Below are 21303 nucleotides of genomic sequence, written 5' to 3'. Positions count from 1 at the left end.
TGAAGAAGAAAAGGAGCTGCAGATATTTTACAGGTGCTACAATGATGGGTGTTTAACACGAGTCTAAGAAGAGATTGCTGTGACTAAAAGAATTGCACAGACCGGTAGCCTTTAAAAAGAGAAAAAAGCTGATTGTTTCTCCTTTGCCCTGTTGACTCATTCAGCTACTTGAGCTTCATGGTCTGGTAGGAACTTTAATGCCATGCACAAATTTACAAATGCTGCTGAGTAACCACCGAGGGGTACAAAATAATCTCAGAGCAAGGATGGGAGCAATTTTGCCTTCTGAAGTGCAGTTCTTCCCGGGGTAGTACAACATAAGCTGCTGCCTCTTACTCAGGGCTGGGCCCAAATTGTAGCCTAGTATTAATTTAAGGGGTTGTATTTTAAGACACATGTTTAATAGAAGCCTAAAAAAAAGACCAGTAAGCCTTGTCAATTCTGTTGCTTTCATTGGAGGACTAAAATATTTGCAATACTTTACATTTTTTTCCCACAGAATAGATGGTTCTTGGCAACAGGACCAAAAATTGAGGGAAATGGATTGAACATACGGTGTTTCTGCTGGACTTTGTTGCCCCACAAGGCATGGGACCTAGCCAAGGATAGGGGTTTGAAGGGGTAGGGACTGAGAGATGAGAAAAGGCCTCCCATTGGAGGGCCACACTGGCCATTGGCCGGGGGGAGGCTGGATGTGGACAGCCTGATAGCCTGTATGGTAAGTAAGTACATTGTAGAAGATGCATTTGATGCCCACATTCCAGACTGTAGGGTAACAGGCCCAAAGCACGAATGGGATGAAACGTTTAGGTTAGCTGTCAAAATATTTTAATTTTGAGAGCCGATTTGGATTCACTGTGCAGAAAACAGTGATTATCTTAGTATTTTTCAGCCATGATTGTTGGCAAATTATGACATTTTGGCAGTGGTGTGGTAATGTAAAAGAGACTTTTCTACTCAACATTATGCAGGATTATTATATTTTTATTCTACAAAATCTTATTGAAATAAGGTAGAAGGGAAATAGGGATTATATTTATGCAGTAAGACTAATTTTATCTTATGTTGCATAAAAAGAGCTTGGACTAGATTCTGATCCAGTTACATTGACATAAGCCCGGAATAAGTCAATTAAATTCCATGGAGCTACTCTTGATATGGTCACATTTTACCAACAACTAGAGTGTCAAGTATGTGGTAATAATATTTGGACTTGCTGCAGAAGTAAGTAGTTTCTGCTGAATAAAGTCACTTATTTAATGTAAAAAAATCATCACGCTTTTAACAGGACTTTGCCTAATTATCAGACTATTTAATAGTTCTGCATAATACTGACATGATATATTTACTGTGCAAGAAGACTAAGATGGCTGCTGATGCACCCGAGGGGACAAAACCCACATTCCACTAGGGAAAATGTCCTGTTCCTTTCATACTATTAGTTAAGACTAATCATTAAACAAACAGACAAAAGCTAAGCCATAAGGGATACAATTTCCATTTGCTATGCAGGGAACTAATCCCATCAGCAAAAACAGGGGCTATATCTTGTACTGAATAGCCTGTGAATTGCTTTGAAAATTAACCCCACAAATCTGACGAATTAAACCAGGCAATGGTTTAATCAAAGGATGATCTTGCTCCTTCTCAAATGCTTGTTGGCCATTTCCAAACAAATGGTCAAATGAATCCTTTAGGGGGTAGAAAGGGGAGAGGGAGTGTGCATGTGGGTGCACCTGTACATATTATGAAATAGCCTGAGGTGTAGTCTGTTCTTAGAGGGTGGGTGTGGGGGTATGTGTGTCAGTTTTTGGCTCTGCATCTTATTTAGGTTTAGTAACAGAGAGGAAGCCATGCTAGTCTATACACTATCAAAACAAAATGCAGTCAAGTAGCACTTTAAAGACTAGCAAAATAGTTTATTGGGTGAGCTTTTGTGGGACAGACCCACTTCTTCAGACCACAGCCAGTCTTTCAGTAGACATCACTATGACTCTTTCAGTCTTAGGGAAGCAAAGGGGTGTACAGGTTCTCAAAGGACTGTTTGTGTGTCTGTCCCTTCCATTCAGAGGGCAGCAGGATTGATCTTAGACTACACGGGCCATGTCTACATGGGCAGCCTCTGTCAACAGAAAAACCTCAGCAGTACCTCTGTCAACAGATTGTATCTACACTCAAAAGCGTATCGAAAGCACAAACAACTCTGCTGACAGAGAGCAGCCAAACTGTCCTGCCCTCTCTCGACAGAATGGTTGACCAGAGGCTTGGCAAACAGGGCTGCCTGGGGAACCAGAAGCCCTCTCTGTCAACAGAAGTGTCTACACAGGCACTGTGTTGACAAAACTTGGTCAACAGAGGTGGTGTACTTGATCAGGAACAGGGATAACGCTGCCGACTGAACAGCTGAGTTTTGCTGACAAACTCTCAACAGAGCACTTTAACTGAGTAGATGCTTGGAGAGTTTTGTTGACAAAAGCCCAGTTTTGTCGACAGAAGCTGCCTGTGTAGATGCGGACATGGTGTCCTAGCAAAGGAGCATTTTCAACGCACTCCTCTCTCCATTTGTTAAACTTTTGAATATAGTGTACCAGAAACATTTTACTTCAACCATTTTATTTTCCCCTTTGTCACTAACAAGAAAATTAGCACCCTGGGCCTGGTGCCTCTCCCAACTGCCGGGGTTCTTGCCCTTAAATCCAGCCTGGAATGTAATATAAACATGGTGGCTAAAGCTTTTCTAAAGTTAAAATCAAGAGTATGAGCATTTGAAATGCCATTATTAATGAAAGTCCCTTTTATGCACATCTAAAATTTGCACACATATGTCCAGAAAAAATAAAGGGGTGTGTGTGTGTGTGTGTGTAAAAATCACAGCAAGGTGTTGGGTATGAAGTGAGAGATACAACAGGAACACCATTGCCTATTCCACTCTATAACCACATTACAGAGTTATTACCCCAAGACGTAATATAATAAAACACAGAAAAATAATTTATTTTGAACCAGAAGTTAAAATTTTATTTTGAATATCAATAGCTCCCCAAAATAAAAATAAAATTATTTTTATGTAGTGAAATATCAATTCGATAATGGCAAAATAAAGATATTTCTCTTATTATGCTCTCCTAGTCATTGTACATAGTTAATCTTATCTGAATAGAAATCTAGCTTGAGGTTTGATATCCCAAGAAGCCTATAAGGCCTAGTGGCTTTCAGGAAAGCAGAAAAGTCAGTCCAAGCTGGGTTTGCTTTTTGGCAGCTGGGCCTATTGGAAGCTGTCTAGGTTATGAAGAAGAGGGGACTTCTCAGGAATATCATTGTGTAAGGGGAATACTGCTATGTCCAACAGGAAAGGCGCAAATGCACTGACTGGGCAAAATGCAGCATCCCACTGAGATATGGAAGTTTTAGGAAAGAACCCCCTGATCTGCAGCATTCTTTTTGCAGTTTACCTATTGTGGGTTGGCACAGCTGCTTATTCTGAAACCAGTGAGGTGATTTTGGCTTCCATATTATAAAACAAAAGATAACCTTACACCAAGACACTGATCCTGCAGCCAGTTCCCATGTACACCACACTGACTTCAGTGGAGCTCTGCATGGTCATAGGTCCAGTTGCAGGATCAGGGCCTTGCGGAGCTTTTGTCTTTAATTAAACAAACCTAACATATATAGAAATAAACTAATAGAATTTTTAAAAGATTTCTCGTTATAATTTCTGCAGTTCATTTAGGGAGTATAATGTGGCTAAGGAATAATGATTTCTGCGTCTCCAGGGCCCACTGAACTTAGCAGGATTTAGGTCTTTTATCATCATGTAAGACTGGACTTCAAAGGCCTGAACCAAAGCCCACTGAAGTCAGTGTATGTCTTTCCATCTACTTCAGTGGGCTTTGAATCAGGTCCCGAAGGAAAGGGAGACATCACAGCAATGTTGGTGTCCATCATCTGTTCAAATTGCTTCCCCTATCAAAACCAGTTTATTACTATACATAAAGTAAATACATACTTACTTGTAGATAACTATATTATACTGTTACTAGTGGCTCTGAATACAGGACAGAAATCAAACAATAAACTTGTTTTGATACATCACATTGCACTAATATAATGTATCTGGCGCCTGCCCAAAAAGGCTGCTCTTTTCATGGTCACAATCATTTGTGTCTTACACTGTCTGTTACATAAAATTGACTGACTAAAAACAGGAGTTTAGTTCACTTAAGTGTTTGTCAACAAAACATTTTACCAAGCTTTAACTTTATAAGAGAAGAAACATACTGAAATCAAGACTTCTATTTCACCTGCTAAAAATAAAAGTATAGAATAATTCTGATGTTGTCAAAACACTTGAGTGGGACCAGGGAGCCACTGTGCTATTAACTACACAATTCATAGAGACACACCATTCTTCACCAGCCACAGTAGTCTAAGCTGTATAGGATACAACCATGTATACAAAAACATATAGGATACATTAGACTCCTTGCTAGGAAAGGACAATAATCCACATCTTAAACTCTCACATCTGATGTCCATATCTTAACACCAACCTGTATCCTGATTTGTAAATGGTTTTTGTCAGTAACTATGAGTTCTTGAAAAAAAGGGCAGGATTACCTCATACAGTATCTCCTGTAACATACACCTTAATCCATGATTTCAACTACTCAGGTTGCTTGTTGACTACATTTCATTTACATAACTGTGGTCTTATTTTATAGGTAAACGCAGTTGTCAGTTTACTGTGACATTCTGCTGGTGGGCTCCATGTCAGCAGTGCTCCTTCGCATCCAGATGTGCACACATGTGACATCAAGGAGCTTGGACATAAATCGTTTGTGACTCTGATGTACAAATGTTTCTGAGCATGGGTTATTTTACCACAGGCACAAATGAAAGAGTTTTCAGACTTAAATTATGTTCCAACATTTTATTAACCAGTTCAAAATATTCTTCTTAAATAGTCACTACACAGTATTACTGCATAGCAAGATCCAAATTCTGATCTTAGCTGCCTGAGTGTAAATCTAGCATGACTCCACTGCCTCCAGTGAAATTATACTGGATTTGTATCTGTGTGAATCAGAACACAATTTGGCTTCAGTGGGCTGAATTTATGATTGGTGTAACTTCTTTGACTTCACAAGGCCAGACGAATCCCAGAAACTCGTCCTGCCAACTCTAATGATTTTATCCTAGGTCTACAATACTTTTCATGATTTTTATCCTAGGATTAAAATACTGTTTGTCATACAGTCTGAGCTCCTGGAGTCATGTGACTGCAGTCATGTGACTACAATAGAGTTTTGACTTGCATTGAAAAAAGATAAAGTTTTTAGAGCAGACATTGAAACTGTGACCCATAAGGCTCAAAATACTGAAGGAAAAAAAATAAACCTAACCCATTATTTTTAAATTATGATTTTTAGGACCAGACTTACGCATTCCAAACAGTTTGGACTGGCAATACTGCATAAACGTCAGTGGAATTACTCCAGGACTGAGGCTGGTTCTGTTGGTTTCACCTAGATGTTCTTGGATAAATGGCAGTGGCCTGAAGGGGATGTGTGCTTTTTTGAAAATAAACATATGAAGAGAAACATTTTTGTACTCTGACAATCTAATTTAAAGGAATTGAGAATATCACATTCGACTCCAGTGAAACTTCACCAGTAAAAAAAAAATCTGTTCTGCAGTATAACTAGGACAGAAATAAATCAGTCCACAGTATGGCATCAGATAAAGAATATGACAGTTCAATATTCATTGAGGCCACCAATTTACTTACATATAATGCCAAATATGATTCTGATCTTGCAAATAGTTCTTACATGAATACTCCCATTTATTTGCATGAAGACTTTATTCAGTAGTTGAGTTTCCACTGACTTTAGGATCCTTGGTATATACTTGGATTACTAGTCCATGCTCAAGTCCTTGCTATCACATCTTCACTACTGTTATTCATGCTATCTTTAATCTAGTTAGCAATGATATGCACCTCCCGGACGCCCCCAGCTGCGCTACAAAGATGTCTGCAAGAGAGACCTCAGAGAGGTAGACATTGAGCTGGACAACTGGGAAGAACTAGCAGACAACCACAGCAGGTGGAGGCAGGGGTTACACAAGGGCCTTCAGAAGGGCGAGATGAAGATCAGACAGCTAGCAGAGGAGAAGCGCACGCACAGAAAGCACAATAAGGACTTGCCAGACACCCACTACATCTGCAAGAGATGCAACAAGGACTGTCACTCTTGTGTGGGTCTTCATAGTCACAATAGACGCTGTAAATGAAGTCCTCAATTGAAACTTTAAAGGGCGCGATCCATAGTCTATGCAGACTGAAGGATGCCTACTACTACTACTGCTTATCCATAATATACTCATAACTTTATTTGCTGCCCAGATGTACCTGTAGTCAAGTAATGTCTACACTAGCCCAGAAGATCAACCCGCTCTGTGTTGATCTTCTGGGGTTCGATTTCATGCATGTTGGAGGATCACATGAAATCGATCTCTCAGGGGTTGCAGTCAACATCTGTACTCCTTGTGAGATGCGAGAAGTAAGGGAAGTTGATGGGAGAAATTCTCCCATCAATCTTCTTCAGTGAAATGGCCAAGAAAATCCAGAGAAGGTATGTCGATTCTAGCTATACATTTACCATAGCTAGAATTGCGTATCTGCACTTGACTTACTTTGCCCAGTGTGGCCATAGCCTACTCACAGAAGTCAATGGCAAAACCCCCCAGATTTCAGTCTGGCCCTCTATGTTTAAGTATAATATCATTTGTTGACAAAGTAAACAAACTGTGTAAAATACTCTATATTTTTTCAAAATATTGCAAAGAAAAAATGTTAAAAAACAAGTCTACAGTATTATCTCCCTATGTTAAACCACTGGGATCAGCTCACAATACTTCACATATCTATAAAGTAGCTTATTTGTAATGTTTACTGAGCCTTTCAAAAAACATAAAAGAAATTAAAATGAATGCATTTCCCCCCATTACTCAGATAAAAGGAATGGCATTACAGGGTTTAAAAGGTTAGCCTCATTCAAGTTAATGGCAAAACTCCTGTTGATTTCGGCATGGTCAGGATTTCACCCCTAATTTCAAAAGACATCTGGGTCACTTTTATCGCCTCTTTATTTCAGCCTGCATAGAAATGATTACAGACCACAAAAACACAGAACTGAACATCTGAATGGCACAGTCATTGGCTTGTTATTGATACTTCTGTTCTGACTAAATTCAAGTTTAATTTTGCCTTTTCCATCCTTAATTATTTTGCTGCTGTTCAGTTACTGCTACCTTTAAGCCAGGCCAAAAATTAAGCAGGAGAAAACAGCTTGTTATGCATTATCATTATCTCCTTCCAAAGCTGTGAAATACCATGATTCACACATTTAATTGGTTTTATCTAATAGTTCCATTTATACAGTAGTTCTGTGATTTAAGCTCACGTCACCTTCATTACTGAATATCACATTTTGCTGTTGGTTGCGTACCATGAAATAAGGCCCAAACATCAATAATGTAAGTAACACATGTAAACTTGTTTTTCTGCTTGTAGTTATTGGTAGGCCCCCCAAGGACTTTCTGATTCTTTTAAAAGCATTCATGTAATACGGAACATAACTTTATTTTTTTTCTTCTTCACATGAGACACTGAAAGAAAGCCCTTCTTATCTCTAAGAGGATATTAAGCAGCTCTGTTTTATGAATGCCAGCACACTTAAAGCCAAAATAATAATACTTTGTACTTTACAATCTCAAATTATAAAGCAAGAAAAATAAAGACAATCTTTTGCATTAGCCATAAAAGGTGATTCTCTTCCACTGGACTTTTTTCTTGTTGACAAGTTATGTAACATGTATGAGTGTAGTTGTGTATCATCTATGCAGAACAGCAACCCCTACTCTGTTCATCTAGCTCTTCTAAGTGTTTAGTTAAACTACCAAACTGATACAATTTTGAATACTACATTAACACATTTAACATCAAGTTTACATACTTGCTTTTTTTAAATACTAGGAACTTGTACATATTTTATTTGGCATTGTAAGGATTGAAATATTACAGCTAATGCAATTTACTTTTCTTTGAAAGAATATGGCTCTTCTCAACTAGCTGTCTCTGAGGTTCAGAGTGAAATATCTTTTATCTGCAGCTGACTTTAGAACAGGACATCTTCTTAAGTGGTCAGCGGGATATTACATTACAGATTGTTCTTAATTAAGGATAATTCTCTCCGGACATTAGAGTTAAGCTGTTGCAACAAAATTATATCATTTAGACTAATTTTTCTATACAAGTCTCAAGAAAAACTATTCAAAGTATGTTTTGTTGTAGTATCTCCACATGACCAGAGGAGGGCACTTTAAACTTCTTTGCACTGCTCATGAAGCAAATGCAGAAACACAGTGTTACCCAAGGTCACATACAGTCCTGCCGAATTCTTTTAAGGTTGCAGATATCTTTTTTCTGAAGTTCACAAAAATATAAAATATGTGCTGTACTACAGGGCTCTATTCTGTAGATAAGAGTGCCTATCTCTAGCTGATTACATTTTCTCCTGATTCCTTCCCACCTTACTTCAGCTGCTATTACATGGCTGATTAATCTTAGAATTGCAGATAATTGTTACAAATTTTAGGGGGTTTTCTCCAACACCCTTCAAACCCTCTCCTCTGTTGTTAGCCCAAGATAATGTGACTGAGATTGATTTAACCTTCTGTGTTATTCTGCTGCAGAAATTCCTTGACTTTGAGTGGAAAATGCACTTGGAGAAAGTACTCTCTGAGATATGATATGTATCTCATCACATTAAAGTCTTGTAAAATTACTGCTTCTCTCTGCTGGCTCAAAGCACTGATGTGCTATCTCAGATCTGCATGCAAAGAATAGCACAGAGTGGAGAAATCAATCTTTTATCAATTCCATTCATGAGTTCAATGATTTTCCATACAAACATTCAAGATAACCATTCATTTTTCACATTTGGGCTAAGCATGTCAACCCTTTAGGATCAAGTCCTTAATTTTGTGACTGTACTGGTATCATAGACACAAAAAGTTTGCTGCTCTTTGTTTTGTTCAAATTCAATGCAGAAAAAAGATTAGAAAGGGTATAGAAAGAAATTGTTTGTAATAAAAGTTTTTCTTCCAGCTGTGGGGATGCACAACTTTTATTCTCCCCACCCTGACAAAATGTTATTTTCCTTCCTTTATTTCAGAGCTGACAGGTACGAGAGGGACGATGTCTCTCCTCAGCAGTCCTTTGAGATGGAATAGAATTCAGTGAGTCTTCACCATGACAGGATCATTAACTTACTGGTTTAAACCAATCTAGCTGTCCCTAAGCTGCTGAGTTTTAGCTGCACCATACATATTTCCTTGTGCCATTTTCTTGTTTGTTTTTCTTGATGACCCTGAGCTATGGCTTCGGTCTTGTTTATACCACTAGTCAGCCTTCCTTGTTTTTCTGGTTTTGCCAATGTAGGCCTCAAAGAAGAAATGGCAGAATAACACGAAGTAGCTGAGGTACATGAGAGAAGACCAGATGATGTTCTGCACATGGGAGTGGCACTGCCCCTGCTGCATCCAGGAGAAGACCAGGTAATTAACTACACAACCAATCAACATCTGAGTGATCTGTGATAAGGTGATGAACATGGCAAACTTGCGTGAGACTCGGAAGCCAGCAGCCCGCAAGGCGTAGTAAGAGTACATAACAGCGTGCACCCCATAGTTCATGGTCATAAACCAGCCACCACCAGCCACCATGTCCTTGTAAGAGTACCAAGAATAAAGCAGCACCGTAATGTGGTGGTACCAATGCAGGAAGATGAGCTTCTGTTTCCTAAGAATAATGAATATTGTATCTCCTGTAAGAGAGAAGATGGGTGGGGGGGAGGGGTGTGGGGGACAGGGGGAGGGAAGGGGGACATATCAGAAACAAATCAAACTACTTCGTAATTCTTGCGTTTCTGCCAGGCTTCTTTTCCTTTTAAAATGGTGTGGCATTGATTAGATTGTAGTGTTCTGGGGCATTGACGAAACCTCAGCGCTAAACATCCCTGAACTTTATTGGAGTTTAGAAACTACTTCTATATGTATTCACAGAGGCAGATTTTACACATATCCCTTTATCTTAATGCTGGGGAACAAAAACGCTAGGTCCAAATGCTATCTGCACTAGAGGACTATTTGTCTGAAAAGAACACAGGATTGAATCTTTGTGATACAGATAACTGCTAATTTAAAATGCCAGCACTTAATTTAGAGACATTCTTTGCTCAAAGGGTAATCTGTGATAATTTCTTGTAAGGATTGTATTTTTGACTTGTGCTTTTATGTTTTGAGCACAAGCTGTGTCCATGTAAGACTGGCTATCTGTTATCCCATCGTTTATAAATACAAATATTCAGGTAAGCATTTTCAAACCTACATGCCTAAAATTAGACCCTGATCTTTTATTTAGACACATGAATTAAAATGTCTGATTTCCAGCCCGTTTCCATTAAGTCAATGAGAATGATGGTAGCTCAGCCTTTTTTACCAGGTGCCTAATATAGACTTAGGGACCTAAATTTAGACAACTCTCCCCCCACGTCTGAAAATTCCAATCAAAGAGCAGAAGGATTTTGTATCACTTGATCCTGTCATATACAATAAAGTGAAGACAATTCCTTATGGCAGTGTTTGCCAAACATAAAACATTCACATAGCCCTTTCGGGACTTCAGCCTTACCAGTGTACCCTCTTGGCACTTCAGCTGACAACCTTCTGCCTCTCCCAGATGAGGAAGAGTGTCTTTGTTGACAGATTCTGCCAATAAAAAAGCCATGTGGATGCTCTGGGGGGCTTTCTGTTGACAGACAGGCTTCCATGACACTGGGCAGCCCTGCCTGCTGTGCTTCCGGTTGGCTATTTGTCGAGAGCGGCTGGGCAGTCCGGCTGCTCTGTTGACAGATCAGATCGCTCTTTCGATCCACTTTAGTGTATGGCTGCATGCTGTTGACAGACATTTTATTGGAAACTCTCTTCCAAGAGAAACATCTCTCGACAGATGCATCTAGTGTCGCTGTAGCCATAGTGTTTTTGAAATTCTGTTCTGTGCTGTCACATACATCTGTGTAAGGAGCTCAGGTAATGGCAATGGAGTCCTTCTGGATTGACTGACTAGCGTGACAGCACTGGGCTCAACAGGTTCAAACACTTTGAATAAGTATGTGAATGGTCAATATTTATGCAAATCAACCTGAACAAGCAGTGTTCACTTATTACTGTGCAAAATGCTACTGTATGTGTAACCTGTACCACCGGAGGGGGAGTGCAAGTGTACCCCATACACCTATGTGTGGTTCACTGGCCCATGTAACAGCACCTAAATCACTTCACAGAGAAAGAATGAGTGTCCCCTACAGCCTAAGCTACAAAGGAGCTGGCTTTTAGCTCAAACTGTAGAGGTACCTACATGAAGCTCCAGAGGTCCCACGTTCGAGTCTGACTGAGGGCAGTTACACAAGTGTGAATACCTTCTGGTTTTAGAGAGAAAGTGGGATAATTCTGATATACTGCAAGTCCCTTTTCTTCAAATTCTCATGGCACTGCAACAGAAATAATGTGTAGTATATCCACATACTGTTTGTTTCTCATCCTGCTGTTTCCTCTCCCCTCATTAGTTTTAATTCTTTCATTTATATGCATATGTTTTTATTATAGACCGTGATTTACTGGGATGGGGAGGGGGAGTCTCAGCTTTGAAGCACAAAGTGTGTTTTTATGTGCTTACATCCCTGGAAAATCCAAATAAAGAACATTAGTGGGGGTGCAACTGAACCTACGCCTTACATACTAAGGCTGCAATTATGCACACTTCTGTTTGTTTCCTTAGCTGTAGGAATGCTGAGTCACATTTAGTAGAAAAGACAGTTACTTACCTCTGTAACTGCTGTTCTTTGTGATGTGCTGTTCGCTTCCATTCCAATGTTGTGCACTCAGTTGCCGGAAAATTCTTCCCTGAGCCTGTAGCCTTTGAGTCAGCATGACACCCACAGGCGTGGCACTGATATAATATGCAAAAGACCCGCCCTGCCGACCCCCAACTCAGTTCCTTCTTGCCGCCTACTCTGACAGTGGGAAAAGAGGGGAGGGTTTTGGAATGGACGTGAAGAACACATCTTCAAGAAGACCAGTTATGGAGGAAAATAACTGTCTTTTCTTCTTCAGGTGATTGTTCACGTGCATGCCAATGTAGGTGAATACAAGCTGACATTAGGAGGTGGGCTCAGAGCCCTGGAATGACGGTAACACAGCCCTGGCCACTGCAGTATCATCCCTAGTGCCCTAGTATACTACATAATCACATAATGGGCTGAAAATGTGTGAATGGAAGACCACATGGCAGCCCTACAGCTTTCCTGAATAGGAGCATGGGCTACGAATGCTGCTGAAGAGGTCTGCGACCTTGTAGAGTGAGCCCTGAGCAGAGGAGGGGGAAGCCCTGCTAGCTGGTAGCATCCCTTAATACAAGCCACTATCGAGGAGGAAATCCTCTGGGATGAAAGTGGGAGGCTCTTCATCCTGTCTGCCAGAGCTGCTGTGACTTCCTTAATGGCTTGGTCCTGTCCATGTAAAAAGCTAAGACTCTATGGATGTCCAGGGTATGTAAGCTCTTCTCCTTATAAGAACAGCCATACTGGGTCAGACCATAGGCCCATCAAGCCTAGTATCCTGTCTTCCGGCAGTGGCTAATGCCAGGTGCCCCAGAGGGAATGAACAGAACAGGTAATCATCAAGTGATCAATTCCCTGTTGCCCATTTCCAGCCTCTTACAAACAGAGGTTAGGGACACCCTCCATGCCCATCCAGGCTAATAGCCATTGATGGACCTATCCACCATGAATTTATCTAGTTCTTTTTATAAACTTTACTATAGTCTTGGCCTTCACGACATTCTCCAGCAAGGAGTTCCACAGGTTAACTGTGTGTTGTGTGAAAAAGTATTTCCTATTGTTTGTTTTAAACCTGCTGCCTATTAATTTCATTTGGTGACCCCCTCGTTCTTGTGTTGTGAGAAGGAGTAAACAACAATTCCTTATCTATTTTCTCCACACCAGTTATGCTTTTGTATACATCTATCATACCCTCCCTTACTCATCTTTTTTCCAGACTTAAAAAGTCGCAGTCTCACTAATCTCTCCACATATGGCAGATGCTCCATACCCCTAATCATTTTTGTTCCTCCTTTCTGGACCTTTTCCAATTCCAATTTTTTTTTTTTGAGATGGGGAGACCACATCTGTACACAGTATTCAAGATGTGGATGTACCATGGATTTATATAACAGTAATATGACATTTTCTGTCTTATTATCTATTCCTTTCTTAATCATTCCCAACATTTTGTTAGCTTTTTTGACTGCTGCTGCAAACTGAGTGGATGTCTTCAGAGAACTATCCACAACGACTCCAAGATCTCTTTCTTAAGTGGTAACAGCTAAGTCAGACCTTATCATTTTATCTGTATAGTTGGGATTATATTTTCCAAAATGCATTACTTTGCATTTATCAACATTGAATTTCATCTGCCATTTTGTTGCCCAATCACCCAATTTATTAAGATCCTTTTGTAGCTCTTCACAGTCTGCTTGGGACTTAACTATTTGGAGTAGTTTTGTGTTGTCTGCATGGTAGCATGAGGCTTAGGGTAAAAAACAGGTTGTGAAACAGCCTGATTGACATGGAAAGAGACCACTTTCGGCAGGAAAGCTGGATGGGGGTCTCATTCTGACCTTGTCCTTGTGGAATACTGTATAGGTTGGGTCCACTAACAGTGCACTCAACTCAGACCCCTTCTGGCCCCCCAAAAAAGGCTGTTTTGGAACTTAGAAACACCAGGGAGCAGGAAGCAAAGAGTTTGAAAGAAGGCTCCATGAGTTTGGCCAAAAGCAAATACTAAGAGGGTAAGGGAGCTGCACTGGTGGCTAAACATTTTCCAAGCCCTTCATGAATCTCTTGATCACAGGGTCCAAGACCACCACCAAAAGGCCTGAACTGAAATGAAAGTTGGAAATATCTGCCAGTTGTGTTTTAATGGAGGACAGGGACAGTCTTGACTACTTTAGATGTCACAAATAATCCAGAATCGAGGGGATTGTGGCCTGCAAGGGAGATAACCCCTTATGGGAAGCCCAACCACAAACCTTTTCCATTTCATCAAGTGGCCATCATAGAAGGTTTCCTACTATTTAAAAGCACTTCCCTCACTGGGTCTGCGCAGGAAAGTTCCACGGCACTCAACCATGAAGCTTCCATGATCTGAAGTGAAGGGATAGGAGGTTGGGGGTGCTGAAGCTGCCCCTCCTCCTGCATCAAACAGGTCCAGGTATATTGGGAGTGTTATGGGATTGCACTCTGACAGGTCCAACAGCACCGAGTACCAATGCCGCCTGGCCCATGCTGGAGCCACCAAGATTACTGGTCTGCTCGAATTTTGAGGAGGACCTTGTGGACAAGGGGAACTGGAAGGAACATGTTGTGGCAGGGTATCCCTAGGTCTGGCCAGAGTCCCATGCCTCTCCCTTCAGCTGGAGGGGTTAGGCTGCACCCATCTCTGCCAATCTGGACTGGCTGGTCAGTCCTTTCCCCTCTTTTCCATAGCCAGGGCTTCAGTCTCACTGGGCTACTCCCTCTCTCCCTTGCTATCTTTTGTCAAAGTAGTTTTCTCTCCTTTTACCTCAACCACCACAGCTTCTCCAACTTGTCCAGCTCCTCTCCCCTTCCCCCCATGACTGGGAATGCTTTTTAAACCCTGCCCACACTCTGGCAGTGAGACCAGTTGGGCCTCATTAATTATGTGCTGCCACTCCCTATTGCCTCCATCTGGGAGCTTAACTGGCTCTTGCTTTTCTTCCCCTAGCCCAGGTTGTGTCCAGAGCTGCCTTTCACCCTTCCACCTGGGGTCTGCTAGCCTGACACTGTTACCAAGTACAGCAGAGGGCCTGTCCAGGACACGTCGACTGCATCTGACCAGGACCTGGGATTCCAGTTCTGGTAAGAACAAAATGTTAGGCACTTTGAATTGAGGTGCATGACAATCAGGTCCCCTTGGGGATAGTCCCCAACTTGGAAAACTGATTTCAGCAGGTGAATGGACCACTCGTGACTCATGAAGGACCTGCTGAGGTGGTCCTCTATGGTACTGTGGACCCTGTGTAAGTAATGGGCCTGCAGGAGGGTTTAGTGATGGATGCAGAACTCCCATAGCCTGAGGGCCTTGTGACACAGGGGACAGGAGTGTGTACCCCGTCTGTTCATGTAATACATTGGTGTTGTGTTGTCTGTATTCACACGTTGTGTTGTCTGTATTCAGCAATGGCCCTGCTAGGTTGTCCCAAAACACCTCACATGCCGACTTGATCAACCTGAGCGCTCTCACACTGATGTGAAACTCAAAGTCTGAAGCACCCTAGAAAGCTTCAGTTTAGAGCTCCCTCAGACATGCCGCCTGCCTAAATCAGACATGTCAGTTACCAAGGCCAATGAAGGTTGCGGAGGTCTGAAAGGTACCCCACACCCACTGTTCAAGCATCCAGCCACCAATGCAGCGTCTGCAACACCTGCAGTGGCAACGTCACTAATTTGTCTGTATCATCGCTCACAGGGCAGTACATGGAAGAGAGTCACAACTGGAGGGGATGTAGTCAAAGTCTGATGTGTTGTAACACAAATGTACAAGCTGCCATATGTACCAGGAGCTTCACATAACACCTGGCCATTGTGGTGGAGAACTTGATCATGTCGTTTATGATGCTGGCGAAAGCCTGAAAGCTGCTCTCTGACAGAAAGGCCCTGGCGAGCACCAAGTCCAGGACAGCCCACACAAACTCTATTCTTTGAGTGGGTATGAGCATTGATTTCACCTCATTTACCAGAAGGCCAAAGGTAAAGGCTTGGCAAAGGTTTGGCAAGTGAACATTTTGTGTTGATGAACCTGGGCCTGTGAAGTCCCTTTGACTAACCAGTCATCCCGGTATGGGAACAATTGGATACCATGCCTGTGGTGGAAGGCTGAAACCACCACCATGCACTTGGTGAAAACCCTTGGAGCTGTTGAGGGGCCAAATGGAAGAACTGAGAACTGATAGTGTCCCCTGTTCACCACAAATGCGACGAACTTCCTGTAGGGAGGACAGATGGTGATGTGAAAATACAAGTCCTGTAAGTCTAGAGTGGCAAACCAATCTCCAGGATCCAGCAATGGGATAATGAGTCCTAGAAAAACCATGCAAACCTGATCTCTTTTACCAACTTGTTCAGGCTTTGCACGTCCATGATGGGCTTCATTCCCCCTTTTGATTTTGGGATTAGCAAATAATGGGAATAAAATTCCTGGCTCCTGAATTGTGGGGGAACCTTCTCTATTGTCTCTGGATTGAGGAGTGACTGAATCTCCTGCCTGAGCAGACTCTTGTGAGAGGAAGCCCTGAAGAGGGGTGGGGAAGAAGGGCTGAAAGGGGGATAAGAACTAAACTGGATGAGCATATCCTCTTTCTATCATGTGAAGGACCCACTGCTCTGATGTTATTATGGCACAGGCATGGTAGAAAGGGGACAGGCAGAATGAAAACACAGGGAGTGCTGGATCCATAATGGGGAGTGGTGTGGTGGTCTCAACTGCACCTTCAAAAGATGGACTTAGGGCTTTGAGGCGGTTTCTGTTGCCCTTGGCCTTCGCTGGGCTGGTGGGAGCACCACCTACTGCTCTGACCTCTGCACCTATTCTGATCCCTAGGCTGCTGGGGGAATTGCCTAGAGGGAGGGCGCAGAGTAAAATGTCTGCATTGTATCACAGGGGTATAAAGGCCCAGCAACCTCTGGGTGCCCTGCAGTCTTTGAGGCATGCACTCTCTGACCTGAGGGGAACAATTCCAATGCCTGCCTCAGCAACGCTGAGCCCACAAAGGGGGGTGCCAAGCCCTCCACCATGAGAGGAGGCACCATTGCTGAAGACGGCTCCAAAGGCAGACGGCTCCAAAGGAAAGGCCATTGAAACCACTGGCGCTGACAATGATAATGACACTGAGGGGGTTGGGGACAAGACTACTGATGGTGCGAACGAGGATGATTCCATAAGTGGCAGCTGTTTCAATGAATCATCACATGGGGGGGTGCTCCCTGTGAGGCTGATGGTGCTGAATGTGGTACCAAAGGACCTGCAGACATCAATGATGGATCTCAGGATGGAGAGCAAATGAACTGCCCCGGCTCTTGTGGTATGTCCACAGAGTCCAGAATGGTCACTGTGGAGCGGTCTGCAAGTCTGATGGCCACTGTCCCAGAATGGAGCGTTGACTTCGCCTGGATGAAGAGCGAGCACTCCTATTCCTACCAGGACTGGAAAAGTAGGAGTCAGACTCTGAGTCAGAGGCGGTGGTGAAGCAGTAGTGCCAGTCCCCAGGGCACCTGCGGGAGCCCTGGACGGGATGGTGCTGGTGCTGGGTCATCATCGGAACCAGCTGCGTGGGAGGACGTGCCATCATGGAGGGCTTGCCCTGTGACAGGGGATGACTCAACACCTGCCTTAAGGATGTGTTCCTCCTGGGCAGGGAAAAAGGTGCTGTGATCTGCAGGGGGTTCTGTGCTGACTAGAATGCTTCCAGTGTCAATGGTAGTTGCAGAGACTGGGGGCTGGACCTCTGGACTGATGTCGAAGCCTGACCATCCATGGTCTGCCCACGGCATGTCTCTCCTGTCACCGCCTGGGAAGTCTCCCTGCACTTGGAAGCCACAAGAGAACTGCCCCTGTCATGCCTTTTCTTTTCGTGAGGCACCGGGATTAAGACTTATGCCTCTGAAACAGTTGAGCTACTGGCCCTTCACCATGGTGTTGGGTTCCCTTCTCCTTCATCGAGACCAAGGCCGAGCTCAGTGCTGGTGCACTCCATACTGCGGAAGATGTGCTCGGCCCAGTTGATGAGGATTTCTCAGTATGAAGAACCATCTCCATCAATAGGACTTTGAGGCATTGAGCCCTATTTTTTAAGGTCCCCAGCTTGAAGGTTTTACAGATTGGGCAGTGGTCCTGCTGGTGACTCTCACCCAGACACTGAAAGCAGGCTGAATGAGGACCACTTTTTGGTATGTGTCTCCCACAGTTAGCACAAACTTTGAAGCCTGGCAACCTTAGTATGTCCCAGCACCAAGGCATCGAGGAGGGGCAATGACCTTCCTACTGAGGCCCAATGATCAACACTGACTAATAACAATTGAAGTATTAGCTGTTTAATCTATTAACACCTAATTAGAACTATTTACAGATAAAGATCTAAGTGCTACCAGCTAACTGAGAAGACTCCTCACACAAGTGAAGGGGAGTTACAGCAATCGACACAAGGAACTGAGCAGGGGGTGAACTGGGTGGTGCCTATATTGGGGGCTATATTGGTGCCATTCCAGTGGGCACCGCACTGATCCAACCACAACCAGCTGGCGGGGGGGGTAACTTTCCAGCAACTGAGCATGTGCATGCACACCTACATTGGAATGCGCACAAACACTCACTCTAAGCACCTAGACTTTCAGCACACCATTCCCAATTTTAACAAAACTAAATCCAAAGTGGGTTTTGCTGTAATTTAAACAGTCAGAAACCAAAGCGTCTGAGAGAGCAAGAAGGGGGCTGCCTTCTTGTCTCATGTGCTGCTAAACTGCTAAACTGAAATCCATTGAACTGCGTTTGCTGCTGAAATACAAGCCTAAAATTTCTGTTTATCTGTATTCAGTGAATTGTGCAGCTCTGTGAGGTTTCAGTGACTTGGCTCCTTCAGGAATGAACACCAGAGGCCTGCTTAATTGTAGTTGCCTACTTTGCATTAAGACCAGCCTTTTTCATTCTAAACCCTATGAGCAGCAAGGGTACTGGCTGGGGGCTAAATATATCCTTTATAACCTTGCAAAAATTGCAGGAGGGAAAACCATTTGGAAAATCTGCATCCAATAGGTGGGTGAGTGGGAAGAACCACAGTACTAGGGGAAAGGTTGTTATTTTCTGTCTGCAAGAAGTAAACTGTCAGTGAGACTTCTGGTTTGTTTGGAAGAGAAAAAAAACACATTCTTGTTAACTGTGTGTACAGATACAAAATAAGGACAAGTAGAACTGAGCTAGAATGGGACAAGAAGCCTCTTACTTCCATAGGTGGATGATGATGTGGTGGTTTCCAGATTTACACACAGTAAGGCAGATATGAAGTCACTTTGGATGTAAATCTACTACAGGTTGAATGTCTCTCACTCAGCACCCTCAAGACTTTACCCGTGCTGGATGAGAGAATTTGCCACATGACAGGAGGTCAATATTTTCTAGCACATAACCAACACGTCCACTGCTTACTGGGCTCTTAGAAGACATTTGAGGTAAATTACAGCTAAATAACAGCACAGAACACTGAGGCCATGTCTACACTTACAAAAAACTTCAAAATCGCCATGCTAATGGCCAAATAGAAGAATACTAATGAGGTGCTGAAAAGAATATTCAGCACTTCATTAGCGTGTTGCCGGCCTTCAAAAGCGCCGCGGTTCGCTCGCCTGTGGCTTGTCTACATGGGGGTCCTTTTCGAAAGGACCCTGACAACATCGAAATCCTCTTATTCTCCTTATTCCTGTCAGCTTTCAAAGTGCCTCATTAGTATCCTTCAATTTGGCCATTAGCATGGCCATTTTGAAGTTTTTTGTAAGGGTAGACTTAGCCTAAGAGCCAGGACTGGTGTTGTAAACAAACTTTATGGGACCACAGGAAACTTGGCCACCCCCACACTTCTATTTCATGATGGAAGCTCTTGGGTCCTTCCCCACTCATGTTCAGTAACTTGGACAGCGGGGTTGACAGACTTGCTGAGTCCCTATGCAAGGTGGAGCGCGTGCATCTCTGCACCACTGAAAGGAGTGTGGGGTAGGCAGGCTGCCCTCAGTGCTGCCCAGACCATGCTGCAAGTCTCCCCCTCTAGCCCTCAGAGCTGCCCAGAGCACACCACACAGTGCTTCCACAGAGATTTAAAGAATCCAGGGCTCTAGTCACTGCTACTACTGAGGTAGCAGTGGCGGTGGCTGAGAACCCCAGACTCCTTTGAATCATTGGGCTCTGAACCAACTGCACCCTTTGCACTGCCTTCAGTGGGCCTGGTAGCAGACTATCCAAAAGCTATTGATTTTGTGTTATCTGAAATGAGCTGATGGTCATTAGGTGCCCACATCACCAAAACCACAAACACTAACTAGCACCTATCCACCAACTCAGCACAGCAGCCAAGACTGAAGACAGACCGATAGTTTCAGTCCTGTAGGTCATGTGTTCAGATCAGGGTTATAATAGCAGGGTAGTATGGGGAAGCTTGCATTGCCAATCCCTGTACTATATCTAAGAGAGCACTTCATGATCTAGCGAGTGCTAAATAGAAATACAGGCTATGACCAAACTATTTTGCAGAAGGTCTGAGTTTCTGATCACTAAAGTAAATGAATGAAGTTTCCTATGTCCTGGCTGGTACAACCATGAGTTAAAGGCTTATTTATCTCTGGATAAAGTGAAGAGAAAAACAAGGAACCCTATGAAGAGATCAATGAAAAACAATACAGCCTGGGCTTATTTGACACTGTCAGGTGCCTTTTGTAAGAGTGGAGATTGATTGCCTCAGCATGAATATTTTGCTTAAATCATCGGGTGAAGGACTGCCTCTGATCTAGGAGATTACACTAGGTAACTCCCACTTCCTCTATGAACTGCTGCTAGGGGTTAGGTTGCCTTTAACCCTAGCATAGGTGTGCAAAAACATTGGGAAAGACAAAAGCACAAAAGTTCTCTCTGCTGCTTTCCATAGCCTGCAAAAGAGGTAAGGAGAAATAAGGTCCCCTGAGCTTGGGGGAGCACAGAGACTATTCTGTCCACTGCCCTAAGGAGCACACTATGTCCCAAAGTGCGGGGCTGAAAGGTACAGGGCCAGGAATCTATTTCTCTTCTACTTGGCCAATGGAGTTGGCTGATGCACTGGGAAGGAGCAGGAGGAAGCATTCCTGTGGCACTGGGGAGCTATAAGAACTCTACAATGTGTGGGCTCCACATGGCTCTTTAATTTTGCCAGCTCAGAGCTATGGCCAAATGCCCCATGTTAGCTCAGGGGCATGAGTTGACTAAACAAACACTGTGAACTGAATCAAAACTGCTAAAAATGAAGGTGAATTGACCTGTGGGGTTTGGGAATCATCCTGTTCAACTTTTTATTTCTCTAATCCT

The 21303-nt window shown here is 43.1% G+C and overlaps 1 protein-coding gene across 10 annotated transcripts in view; it reads right to left on the bottom strand.

Annotated features, from left to right (window-relative positions):
* Positions 1-2997: 2997 nt before the first annotated feature.
* Positions 2998-21303, bottom strand: part of ELOVL6 (ELOVL fatty acid elongase 6) — a 115024-nt gene continuing 96718 nt past the window's right edge. For all 10 annotated transcript variants that reach the window (XM_074993436.1, XM_074993444.1, XM_074993440.1 and 7 more), the window contains one exon: positions 2998-9893. In XM_074993436.1, coding sequence (XP_074849537.1) covers positions 9469-9893 — 425 coding nt within the window. In that variant the 3' untranslated portion in view covers positions 2998-9468. The remainder of the gene's footprint in view (positions 9894-21303) is intronic.

This window comes from Carettochelys insculpta, chromosome 4 (genome assembly GCF_033958435.1).
Source record: "Carettochelys insculpta isolate YL-2023 chromosome 4, ASM3395843v1, whole genome shotgun sequence".
Lineage (NCBI taxonomy): Eukaryota > Metazoa > Chordata > Testudines > Carettochelyidae > Carettochelys > Carettochelys insculpta.
This window is presented reverse-complemented; position numbering and strand designations above follow the sequence as displayed.